The sequence below is a fragment of the Acanthopagrus latus genome, chromosome 24, assembly GCF_904848185.1.
Source record: "Acanthopagrus latus isolate v.2019 chromosome 24, fAcaLat1.1, whole genome shotgun sequence".
Taxonomy (NCBI): Eukaryota; Metazoa; Chordata; class Actinopteri; order Spariformes; family Sparidae; genus Acanthopagrus; species Acanthopagrus latus.
The window spans coordinates 15,015,861-15,029,553 of record NC_051062.1 but is presented as its reverse complement, the minus strand read 5'-3'; the positions used below and the strand labels follow the sequence as shown (position 1 = coordinate 15,029,553).

Here is a 13,693-nt window from a genome sequence, read left to right as displayed (position 1 = left end):
CCCCTCATGAATTACCGCGAGCCTCAGCTGACACGAAGATACTTCACCTGCCCGCCCGCCGTGACAGGCGGCGAGCCGGCGGCCGGCCGAGCGCGCTCGGTGCTTAATGGCTAAATTGGGAAGACTGTTACTAATCGCTTATTGAATAATGAAAGTGACACAGCTGATAAAAGATTTCAATACGGTGGATTATTTATAATATTTCACTTAAGCCTCTCCGGCTGAATAATAGGGGGGCGAGGCGGAGCTCAAGAGGAGTGTTGGTAAGGAAACGGTCGCGGAGAGGAAGAGGAGGAACTACGACGCCGATGGAGAGCGTGAAGAGGAGGAGGGAAAGGAAGAAAGATGACAAATAAGAGAAGGAGAGGAGAGAAAGAAAAGAAGTGAGAGAGGAAAGGAAAAGAGACAAATACAATCGAGAGGGATAAAGGAAGAGAAAAGAGGGAAGAGTGGAATAAAGGAGGGAGAGTGAGCCAAAGGAGAGGAGAAAGAAAACTGAGGAGAGGAAACAGAAGTACAAGAGGGTGAAGAAGAAGAAAAAGCAAACAAAGGGAAGCGAAGGAGAGGAAAGAAAATGAGAGTGGAGGAGGAGAGCTGGAAGCAGACGAAGCGTCGATCCGTCACTCAGACAGCCACTTGCCTTGTCAGCTGCTTGATGCCTCCGTGATGGAGAGACGAACATTACACATCTGCTGCTGCTGCCACATCTGTTCAGCCAGAGAGAGAGAGAGTGTGTGTGTGTGTGTGTGTGTGTGTGTGTGTGTGTGTGTTCACCAACGTTTACGAGGTTCTGACTCTCTCTCTCTCTCCGGCTCTGATCCATCTGGTCCGCAGCAGAACACACCTGAGCCTGAACATCGCCGAGGTTAGAGGTTCAAATCCCTGAGCAAGACACCGATAACCAGAAGGGGGCGGGGCTTCACCTCTCTGTGTGCCACGCTGCTGTGTGCACGTCACCACACCTTTAAGGTGGATCAGAACCAAAGACCGTCCGATCGAGCAGCCCCAGTGACACTGTTCACTTCTGTATCTGTGGCAGACGATCATCTCCGTCCACCAAAACAATTCAACTTGTGACTTTTTGTTTAATCTCTCAAAGTCGTTAAATAAGTCAGGAAAAACTTCTCAGACCTTCTAAAAACCTTCTGTTTTCCCGACTGGGTCCTGAACCAACCAGAACCCAAACTGTGCGTCTCACAGCGCCGACCACGTGGCGAAGGTTATGTTACAAACTGATTCACAGTCACAGCAGAGACAGAAGAAGAAGAAGACGAGCAGGATGAAGAGATGAAGGGCTGACAGAATGAGATGAGGAGGACATCCGTCCCTCACAGCGGAGGTCCAGAGTCTCACACGATCACATGACTGCGTTTCCCAACCCGGGTCCCAAAAGAAACAGCACCAGGTTTCTTCTCTGGAGTCAAAACTATAGAAATATATTCATAAATGATTTAAAGTTGAGACGCGTCAGAGGAACACTTCTCTGGAAGCGTGTCAACCATCAGACTCGAGTTGTTCAAGTCTGTAAATAGTTGTAAATACTTAGAAGTACATCTGTGTACAGTGTGTACAGTAAAGTGTATAAGTACATGGAAGTACATGTTAGAAGTCTTTAGTTGTGTAAAAGTAAGCCAACATGAGGATAACGGGCAGGATCAGGACTATAAAACCACCTGAACGTATTTATTTGGACTGTGTGAGTAGATTTTCAGCGACTTGTTTCAGGGGGGAAGCGTTTAGCTGTCGGACCTGGGCGGGGAAAGTGTGAGGCGAGGGGAGGGGAGATGGTGTTACCTTCCGCAGTACCAGAGAGGCCGTCGGCTTTGAAGTTGCTCGTGCTCTTCTTCCTGCGGTGCTTCTTGCGGTTGGCGTGCGGCGACGGCGGCGGCTCCATCTTGGGACTGGTGGTGCTGGAGATGCTGGGACTGGAGCAGACCGAGTCTCCCAGGCCCGTATCTGCAGGTCCAACAAACATTTATACAGTCAATACGTGTCGTGGATCAGCTGAGTTAATGACATCATCACGTCACATGTAGGGAAGTATGTAGGTGAGTAAATACCCCACAGGAGGAGGCGACCGGAGTGAAGCATGCAGGGAAAGTGAAGCAGGAGGAAGTCTTGAGGCTGAGGGTGGAGGTGTAGGTGGGGGCGGGGTGACGTGGATGGAGCGCGGCGTGCAGATGGGAAGGCCGTTAATCCACGGCGGTTAATTGCACTCTCGGGGATGGCATCTTGTCAGCAGAGATAAGTTGTCACATTTTCCACTTGAGCTGAGACTAAACGATTGTAAAATAAGTTATGGCCGTCCTTGGGGCTGTCTGCCGTTCGCAGGGACGCGGCGGCCGGCGAGCGCTTGTGTGTATACACGTGTGTGTGTTTTGTGCACATGTTTCCATCTACACACACACACACACACACACACCGCCCATGTCAGTGCCGCCGCCGCGCTGTGATATTGATGGAAGCTGAATGTTATTTTATTCTGCCGCTAGTCACAGCTGTCAGCGGCCGCCGCGAAGAGCGGAGGGCAGAGAGAGAGAGTCCACTCCCTCTGCTGAGAGCCTCGCTCGCCCCGCAGCTCCGACCACACGGACCGGTACGGGACGTGGACCTGAGCAGGACCCGGTATCACTGAGGCCTCGTCAGCTCTGATCCTTACTCAAAGTGATAGTTGAAAGGAAAAAATATTGATTTTGAGCAGAAGTCTTGTGACTCCCTGATTGGATAATATTCACCTTCAGTAACGCTGATGAAGATTTTCTCTGATATCACATCAAACCCAAACAGGAAGTGTGTGACTGAACTTAATGAGTCGCAGGGTGAACAGGACGGACCTCTGCACGCAGCTTCATCACGGCATGATATCAAAACTATTCTATATCAACCGCAACATCTTGTTTATTGATAAAGTCTGACGTGATACAGTTCTGGTCTGATTCAGAGCCTGCGATCGATATACACACAGTCACTTTGTTTTCTGGAGGCAACTCTCAGGACAACAAAGCTCAGACGCTCCTGTTGATGTCGGGATGAACCCAAATGTTCAGAGATAAACACAGAATCCACGACAACACGTCAGACCCGTCTGTCGTCGCATCTTTAAGATGCTCTGAGGTTCAATTCTGATTCAGGCGTCATCAGGAGATGAAAGTGTCTGATGAAACAAACTGTAACTGACTGTAAACTGTGTGTGTGTGTGTGTGCGTGTGTGTGTGGCCCCTGGGAGTCCACTGAAAGCACTTCACAGCTTTAAACGTTATTTGAGGAGGGCTGGAGGGCACGACAGAGCTGTCAGTCAAGCTTATTGTCACGGTAACACACACACACACACACACAAACATGCACACACACGGCCTGACAGCTGTCAGTCTTAGCATCTCGCTGTGTGTGTGTGTGTGTGTGTGTGTGTGTGTGTGTGTGTGCGTGTGAGGGACACTCTCGGTGGCCATTAGCTTGACAAACAGTTAAGCAGCATTAGCAGTCTGGCAGCTGGATCAATGGGAGACAAATGATAGGCTCCCCCGCGGAGCTGCGCGGTGTGGCCCTGTGAACCCCAGCAGGTTGCCTACAGCGGAGCTGCGCGTGTGGACCTGTGGCACTGTGTTTGTGTACCTGTGCTGACTCCAGAGTTGGCGATGACGGTGGCGTCGGTCCACTGGTCGGCGCTGGACACGGAGTAGGAGCGCTGGTGCATCCCCTCCAGGCCGCGGCTGTTGAACGACACCAAGCTGACGCCGCTCGCCATCTGAGACACCGACGTGCTCGTGGTCACCGAACCTGAGACAGGAAGACAGAAGAGGGTTTACACTTCACCTCTAAAACATATAGATATCACCAATAACTGATCAATAGATGCCAGCTGTCTCTTTAATGAGATCCTCGTTTTAAAACCTTCATCTTTACGTGAGTGACAACAATCGTCTCAATGTGTCACTGAGCAGCTTGACAGGGATCAACGTGGCTCCGCCTCCAACGCCGCTGGATCCATGATGCTAACTAGCCGCATGCTACTAGCTTCTTCCCTGACACACCTGACACACCTGAGTACATCAGTCACCTTAAAATCAATCAACTGTTTCATAAAACGAGCAAAAACTGGATGTTAAAGGGGAAAAAACAGGAAGTGGAACAAACGATCAGGACATCTCACACACACACACACACACACACACACACACACACACACACACACACACACACACACACACACAGGAACATGAGAGGACCATAACAGGCAGCTTCTTCCAGGCTGGCTGCTTAAATCAAACCCTTGAGTTGGTGAGAGGCTGCGAGCTCCAACAGCCGGGTGAATCATCCTCCCCCCCCCTCCTCCCTCCTCCCCCCTCCCCCCCACACCTCCTCCCTCCTCCCTCCTCCCCCCTCCCCTCCTCCCCCCTCCTCCCTCCCTCCTTCACTCATTACAGCTCATTTCTTGGTGCTGGCTGAGTGGAGCCAGGACTCTGATTGCATTAATATTCATGACAATAATTAGTACATGGAGTACGGCTCACTGAATATTCATGCTATTAGCTCGGGCCTCCTGGATCCCTGTGTGCTCCCAGTGTGTGTGTGTGTGTGTGTGTGTGAAGCAGAGTGTGTGTTTGATTTAGCCGCCTTGTAAGAGCTGCTTTTATGTGTGTGTGTGTGTGTGTGGGGGACATGGAGGAGCGCTTGTTTCTCTCCACCTTTTGTTTAACGACGTCTCCTTCAGGTGGAGAGGCGTCCTCGAGGCTCATCTGCTGCTTCTGATTCAAACACAAAGCTGAGAACTCGCTCGAGTCTCCGACAGGAAGTGGAACGTACCTGGAGTCTGTCCCAGCTGCAGGCTGCTCATGTCCTTCGTCAGGCCGTTGGTTTTGGGACTGGGCACGGCGGCGCAGGTGGAGATGGCGCGAGGCGGCCTCTTCCCCGGCACCTTCACCGTGGTCCTCAGCAGGTCGATCTCCTTACCGTGGACGTTCTGCATGTAGTCCTGAGAGACAGACGGGGGGAGCGTGACACGTAGAAACAAAGATCTGCAGGTACGAGGCGTTTATGAATCAAACCTCCGTCCGTTAAACCAACAGGAAGTAAAAACAACCACTGACCAATCAGAGGACAGCCTGCATGATTAGATGTATTTCTCATCAGACTCTATTAACTAAATAAGATGCTGCAAAAACTCTTTAAATCCTTGAATCCGTTCAGAAGTTGTTGTTAAATGATTTATCTCAGCGATGAATGTTGTGTTTGTTAAGTAACGATTCAGAATAAAGATTAGAGGTCCTGAGTGTTTGGCTCTCTGTGTGGAGAGGATTCATCTGGACAACAAAGCAGCTAAATCAGAACAGAAAGAAAGCCACACTAATCCCTCAAAGTGGCGATGAAGTGGCGGACCACGCCAGCTCTGATTGGCTCCGCCCGTTCGCCGACACGCCCGAAACTCGACCAGGCGCTGCTGGACGCCTCGGACCGCCCGACGCTGAGCTCTCCTCGGGTCCGAACGGGGCGGATCAGAGACGCGGATGAAAAGACGAGTAGAAGTGTTAATGATGGACGAGAGGCGCTTGTTAAAAGCACCCCCCCTCCCCTCTGAGCCGGGTGGAGTGTCGGCGGTGACCCGAGAGGAGCAGGGCATTGTGGGAGGTCGGCCTCCTCTTCAACATGAAGGAGACGGGGAGAAACAAAGATCCCACAACCCGCTGGGCCGGATTAAATCCACTGAGGGAGAGTTTCTGCTGGACCACCTCTGTGAGGACCCAACCTTTAAGACGAGGACACGAGGACACGAGGAGACGAGGACACGAGGAGACGCTGGACATCTCCAGATAGTCAAGACATCTTCGGCGAGTCGAGACTCTTTTTTTGGGAAGCTGTATTTTTTTGCAACAGTGAGAACATTTCTATAACGTGAGGACTGTTTCAGAAAAGACACTTCAGAAAACAAAACGGTTGTTAAAGCACGAACACTTAAAGAGATAAAAGACATTTTTATATTAGTTGAGGATGTTTCACAGAAAAAGAAAACGTCTCTAGAAAAAAACAACATTTTTTAGAAAGTCTGGAGATTTTCAGAAAGACATTTGGAGAAAATGTGGAAATTATTTCCAGTGATGATTTGTTTTAGAAAATACAGATATTTATTTTTTACGTTAATTATTTCAGGATTTTTTGCAAAGGCGACGGCAGTTTTTGTAAAGAAACGCTGAGAGGACAATTATTCAGAAAGTGGAGATAATTCAGTAAAAGTATTTACGTTTTAAAAGTCTGAAGACATTTCCTACAATTATAAGTATCTATTGAAAGGGAGACGAGGTTCTGATTTTCAGAGAGAGGACTAGCTGAGGTCCAGTTGTTTGACCGTGTGATGAAACTGTAAAGACAATAAATAAAAATTCTCCCAGTATTTTATTTAATTTTTTACATTTGAACCTCCTGAAAAAAACAAACAGTGAAACGATCACCTGTGAACACGAGACACACTTTCAACTCTGAGACTCTAACTGGTCCTCACAAAGATGGAATTACTACAGCGCGCACACACACACACACACACACACACACACGCACACACACACACACACACACACACACACACACACACACACACACACACTCTTAGTGTTTCCCGCCTCCCTCTGGCAGCTCGGCTGACAAAAGGCCAATTCAAAGCCAAGTGCTCTCGACGGCGTCTTAACAAGCCACCGGAGAGCCCTCGAGCCAGGGGCCTGCTGGGTAAACCTCCACACACACACACACGCACACACACACACACACCCCTCCGACAGATTGACCGAGGTAATTGAGTCTCCATTTGCATCGGGGAGCTTTCATCATCGGCCCGATCGTCCACGCCACGCAGCGACGTCCAGGACGGATGTGTGTGTCGACCAAACACACCGACAGCAGGTGGTGTGTGTGTGTGTGTGTGTGTGTGTGTGTGCGTGTGTGTGTGGGTATAAATGGATGTGTAAACAACAGCGTCGGTGTGAAAAATGGCGGCTGAACAGAGCTCTGAATACTGCTGACACCGGAGGAAACACAGATCCATAAAGAGCGAGCTCGTCCAAAAACACGATCGATGGGCGAGGAGACGGCGGCAGATAAAGGAGGAGAAGAAGAAGAAGACGAGGAGACATTAGGGAGGAAGTGATGGGGGTGATGGAGGAGCGAGGGCGGAGGGAGGAAGTAACGCTCCAGACACAAACAGGAAGTGAGAAACACAGAGAACACAAACAGACGCCATGACGACCAGGACAGATAACAACCAGTGAGAGCTCTGACCGATCGTTAGCTCACTGATTGATCTCTCAGACCGCCTGCTGCCAGTGTTGGCCCGACTACAGGAGAGGCTGCCGCTCACCAGAACCTGGAAGCGAACAGAACCACAGTTACAGACGGGTGCAGGTCGTGTCCGTGTGATTCCTTCGGACTCGGCTAACGACGCTCCGAGAGGCGGCTAATTGCTCTCTCGCCTTGTTTTGGCCTCGTCTTCGTCACTTCGGAGGAGACTTTTCTTGCCAATTAGGTGGCATCTATTGCCATCCACTTAATTAGCGGCATTAATGTGATTTCTTTGCACATAGTCGGGCAATTAGCAGCGCTGATTGAGTTTCATTCGATTAGCCTCCACAAACACGCTAATTGACGCCTGAGCTGCAGATGCAACGCGCTCAGGAAACCTGGCGTTCTGCTGCTGGAGGGGGTCTGAACACACACACACACACACACACGCACACACACACACACACACACACACTCAAGTGTGTGCGCGTGTGTGTTTGTGTGTTAAGTGATGAGTTTTAACACTAATTTACTGCATCAGCTGCTCTAATCGCTGATGGACGTGTGCAGTTTGGTGAAGTGATTCTCAGGCGTGAGCAGAGGGAATCAAACCGACAACCCGCGGCTGCAGGAGTGCCTTTGCTCAAACCCGCTGAAAAAACAAGGACGCTCAGCTTCAGCACGAGTCAAACGCTCAGCGGCTGCAGTGGTTTTATATTCCTGAAGATAAAGTGTTGATGAACTGGTCAGAATATTAGAAACGTTCTGACGACTTCACAGAAGATTTTCTGGATTTTCTTCACAAGATTAAAGATTTTCAGCTGTTTGTCGCTCAAAACTAATTTTATTTCACCACTTTCTGATGAAACAATCTGAACTGAAGCAGAAGAGACGAATGTTTCAGATTTAATTATTATACATCGTTTATAAAGTGAGGACAGTTTTTAATATTTGGACAAAAGCAAATCATCGTCATCTGGAAGATGAAGATATTTTTGGTTGAGTGACGACGTTTGTCAAAGACAGAATATTATTAGAAAAAGAGAAAACACTTTATAAATAAGATCATTCTTCAGAAAATATAGATATTATAAAAATCAATATTATGAGAGTCAGAACATTTAGACATTTTTCTTTTACGTGGCAGAAAGATAAAATATTTCGTGTTTTAAAAGCGACGACGGTTTTGTTCAAAATATTCAAATTCTTGTTAAAAATAAATAGAATAGAGAAACAGAAAATAAACACGTTTAATATGGAGTTTTAAAGAGTGAAGATGTTTTTGGAGACAATTTTAAGTGTAACATTTATATAAATAGAGATAATCAGAAAAACACAACGGACACAAAATTGTGGAAAATGACAAAATGAAATGTTTTGTTTTGAGTATTAAAGTTAGAATGACTCGAAACAGAAAAACTGAAAATAAACACATGTTTTTAAATAGTGACGCACAAGAAGAGTCATAATTATCTCAACAGAGACGAGACGTGTGGTTCTGTTGGGTCAGAGGTCCAAAACCCAAAATACACGTTTAACAATGATGTGAAGCAGAAAAAAGAAGATAATAAATTCTTTTAATAAGATATCAGAAACTATTTTTTTTAAATAAGATATAGACTCAAAACAATCAGTCAACGATGAGGATGGTTAACGATTAATTCTCTGCTGATAATTTAATCAGTTAATTCAATTATTGACATCAAAAAGTCAATAAATTAAAGATTTCCTGGCGACATTATTTGACATCAAATGCAGTTATTTTTATATTTTTAATATTTAAATTTTGTTCTCTAAAAACAAAGATTATTTTCCAGGAGAGTAAATAATTAAATCAATGCTGTTATTGATAAACATTATTGATAAATGACAGTTAATGAAAAACCTGTCGCTCCGACACAAAACACGAAGAGGAAACCTGTCGGACAGAGGGTGTGTGTGTGTGTGTGTGTGTGTGTGTGTGTGTGTGTGTGTGTGTGGTGTGTGTGCGTGTGTGTTCGTGTGTGTGTGTGTGGTGTGTGTGTGTGTGTGTAATAAAGCAGTGTTGGGGCAGGATATTGTGCCAACAGGACAGAGAGTCGGGGCAATTAGCAGAGACATTACAGCTGATATTCACATCATCAACGCCGACGTGGGCAAACAGATGACGAGTCCTAATTAATACACAGGCCATCAACACTGTGTGTGTGTGTGTGTGTGTGTGTTATGGCCAGACAGTTTATGGCATCTCACACACACACACACACACACACACACACACACACACACACACACACACACACACACAGGAGAGAGATGAAGAGCAGCAGATAGATGGAGGTCAGTGCAGGCTGGCAGAGCACTGGAGTCTAATAAGCAATCAGAGAGGGTTAGTAATGAGTGTGTGTGTGTGTGTGTGTGTGTGTGTGTGTGCGTGTGTGTCTTACATGCAGGCTGGGGTGGTAGGTGAGCAGTCCGTTGTCACACAGCGTCACGTACTTCTTCTTCCACTCCTTGTTGAGGGATTTACCGCTTCTCTTCAGCAGCATGCCCTGCAGAGAGACGACCGCCAGCACAGCGTCAACACAACGTCAACACAACGTCAACACAACATCCACACAACATCAACAGAACATCAACAGAACATCAACACAGCGTCAACACAACGTCAACACAACATCCACACAACATCAACAGAACATCAACAGAACATCAACACAGCGTCAACACAACGTCAACACAACATCAACACACTGTAAACGCTTCATAATGACAGTAATCATTTCATCTATAACGTTACAGAACGTTTTGGAAACGATAAAGAAACGTGTCTGTTAACATCTGAACAAACATCAAATATTTTGTAGTTCTGCATATCAACAGTGAAGAATTTCTGGATTTGTTTGTGTAACGTGACAGAAATCTGAACACTTTCATCAGTTGTCAGTTGGTCGAAACGATCTGAAGGCAGTTTTGAAAGAGCGATCCAGGTCACCAGCTCATTCAACAAGCCTCGTCCTTTATCTAACAAAATGTTTGGATTCACATCAACCAGCCACCTGAACACACCTGATCATTTTAACAAAATCCAATTAAAAACCAAACAAACCAACACACAAACTGATTCGAGGACAAATTCTCTTTTTCCTTATTGAAGCGTCGCAGCGTGAATGTGGTCCGTCCTGTGTGAAGGGTTCAGGATTCACTTCAGTGGTAGATTTAAAAATTAGCGATGTCACAAATTGAACTAATTTTGACAAAAACAGATCATTAATGGATAAATGAGATCAGATCAGATGTTTGTGGTGATAAAGATCTAATTTAAGAATATTTAAGGACTTTTAAAGCTGAGTTTCTGCCTGCTGAGGTCTGATGACCTCATCCATCATCCAGTCCAAACTGGGACCAACGTTTCTGTAAGTAACGAGACACAAAGCCGGATGAAGACGATCTGAACCGTGAAGAACACACTCACACCCAAACAGCAGGGTGTCCACATACTTCTGGCCACACTTTGTACAAAGTGAGTCCTATTTGTGCAAAATCTCGATTCCTCGACTCTGCTGAGCGACACTCAGACGCTTCGGAGCGAAGATAACGAGCTCGCCGCCAGAAGACGGATTAAACACGAGTTCATCTCCACAAAACAACATTTTAACATCAGAGATCTGCAGCCGAGCTGAAAGCAGCGAGAGGAGACAAGATGGAGGCAAATCAGCAGTTATTTAATTGTCTGACTCGTTTCTTCTCTCTCTCTCTCTCCTACGCACATCAGCTGCGGCTGACTGACCGTTTAGGCCGAGCGACCGCCGCTCGCCCGCCCACACTTCATTTGAGCCGGATTCATTAGGTTAGAGAGAGAGAGAGAGCAAGAAGGTCACAGAGGAGGCGAGAGAGAGAGACGATGGAAATGGGAGAAAGAGTTGAGATCAAACAGAGGGGGGAGACGTCGGGGGGAGACGGGGGATAAAACTGTCCGCTGATTAGCAATTACAGCCGCGCTGCCACGCGTGTCACTTCACTGGACCTCTACAACATTAACACTCCGACAGAGGATATTAATAGAGTCCAGCCGTGAAGGGAGGAAGGGGGGGAGTCACGGGCACCACCGAAGAAGACGGAGAAGGGAGGGGGGTGAGATGGACAGGTCGGCTGATGGACAGAGGCCTGCTCTCCGCCGCCCCGACCGCTCAGCTTTCATTAAGGCGGTCGGTGGCGGTGGGACAGAGCGGCGGGCCCCGGGTCAGCCTCGCCGCCGGTGACGGCACATTTGGTGTAATTAGCGGTGACACAGCGGCAGGAAAGAAGCCTCAGAGTGACATGGAGGGGAGGCGAAGGCAGGCGGTGGTGCTGAGCTACGAAACAAATGAGACACATCTGTCCAAAACGTCTGCCTGAAGAGGCCCAGAAGTGACAGAGGACCAAAAGGGACCGCAACAGAACCAGATCCAGGACAACATGGACGGATCTGCCATGAAATCTGATCCAGACGTTCACGTTCTCCTCAGGATGACTTCATCTGTCCGAGGGTGTAACAACGTCTTTTAAAATGAATCTGTGGATCCTCGTCTATCCTCATCACAACTGACGGCGTGAAGACTGTCAGGCCAGCTGGATGCAGCCTGGCTTCAAATAAATGATGCAGCCTGGCTTCAACAACGAAGGCTTGTCTCAGTGAACCAGCCTGACTTCAATGTTGCAGCCTGGCTTAACATTTATCAATAATTCATAAAAACAATTCAGACCCTGCTCTGCTTATGTGACGATCATCAGTTATGTTCTGCAGCCCGGCTTCAGCAGACTGCCGTGCCTCTCAGGGATGTAAATAAATGCAACGAGGCGACTTAACTTGGATAATTATGTGCGATGCTTCGGTCTGTTAATCGTCAGTGACTGATGAAGATCCACAATAAAGAAGCTGCTCTTCTACATCGTGTTGAGCTCAGTGATGCTGCAGCATTTACACTGATTCCTCTAATTTCTGCTCATGTCAGGAGGAAGCAAAGCAGAGCAGTGTGTGTGTGTGTGTGTGTGTGTGTGTGTGTGTGTGTGTGTCGCAGCAACAACAACAGGGGTTCCCCACGGTGCGCTAAACGCGACTTGACGAGCTTCCTGCTGCTGTGAAGTGAAAGCTGCCGGCAGCCGTGCAGCTGTCAGGCCAGCTGATCATCCATTACTGCCTGTTAGTGAGCGAGCGGGCGAGCGAGAGAGAGAGAGAGACGTGTGTTTACAGTGTCATTAATGAAGCTGTGGGTCGCTCACACTCAGATGGGAGATGATCAATTTTAATCAATCAAAAGCAGAAGTTCAGGTACTTCTGTACAAACAGACTCTGGTGACAGTAGAAGTTCTGATCCAGCTTGTTTCCTCCAGCACAGTAACAGAGTTCAGGCTCTGACATGGACTCAGAGTATCAGAGTAAAAAGTCTCCCTCTGAAGGACATTTGTGCTCAAAGCTAACTGAAGCTCACGTCATATTAATAGAATTCAAAGACTATTAAAGTTAAAGGTAGAATCAGTAGGATTTGTCCCAGCTGTTCCTGAACGCACCACAAAGACAGTTGATTGTTGAGTCTCATTCCCAGGACGTCAAATAGACACATGTTGGGTTGGTAAAGCGTCCCGAGCAGCAACAAAGAGAGAAAATCAGAAACTCTCTGCAGATACGAGACACTAACACGCCTTTTCTCCACATTCCAGCCTCCCTCTCTGTCTGTTTACGGCTTCTTACGGCTTTTACTTTACACAAATCAACAAAAGCAGAAGCATCAGAGCTGTGAGTTGGTGTCTTTCCCCTCCTTTAACTGCCACTTTCTCTAACCTGTTCTGGTATGTTTAAATGAAGAATTGTCTGAAGGAAGCTTAGAAATGAAAGTGAAAGTAGAGACGGAGCTAAAAGGTCAGTGGGATGTTTGACTGATGCTGAAGTGGACGTTGATCTGCACCACTGCAGGCCCGGGCTGAACTAAACTGAGGGGTGAGACAATATTTCTTACACTTTTTCCATCCAAACCTGGTATTTGGGGACGGAGACGTCAGCAAATTAATTTTGGCCATCCATCCTGGGGATGACAAGCGATCAGTTTGCTCGAGGGGAAGGCTAATTGAACGCCGCGTCGAAATCCTCCTGATGGGTAATATCTTTCATTATTCACCTCCCCGGGCTTCGTGACACACACACGTCGCCTCTTATTTTACCTTCGGGAGGGGGGGTGGCAGCCATGACAGCTCACAAGGTCTCCACATGGGAAAATAGATGTGGGGAGATAAATACATCCCCAGATATACTCTCTCCTCGCTGTGCCGAGGCACTTCCCCGCCCCGGTGAAGTATTGTAGGGTAGTGCTTAGGAAAAGGTCGCTAGCTCGGGGGGGCGAGGAGATGAAGTCATTTGTTAGGCATCCAAAAACGTCCAAGGGCATCACTGAACTCACAACCGAGGGGTCGTCTC

The 13,693-nt window shown here is 47.5% G+C and overlaps 1 protein-coding gene across 5 annotated transcripts in view; it reads right to left on the bottom strand.

Annotated features, from left to right (window-relative positions):
- The window catches only part of agap1 (ArfGAP with GTPase domain, ankyrin repeat and PH domain 1), a 119,890-nt gene that overhangs the window by 26,851 nt on the left and 79,346 nt on the right, over nt 1-13,693 (bottom strand). For 4 of the 5 annotated variants that reach the window (XM_037091009.1, XM_037091010.1, XM_037091006.1 and 1 more), the window contains 4 exons: nt 9,690-9,794; nt 4,804-4,972; nt 3,613-3,777; nt 1,795-1,956 (listed from right to left, as the gene is read on the bottom strand). In XM_037091009.1, the coding sequence (XP_036946904.1) occupies nt 1,795-1,956; nt 3,613-3,777; nt 4,804-4,972; nt 9,690-9,794 (601 nt within the window). The remainder of the gene's footprint in view (nt 1-1,794; nt 1,957-3,612; nt 3,778-4,803; nt 4,973-9,689; nt 9,795-13,693) is intronic. The other variant, XM_037091007.1, reaches the window with a different exon arrangement.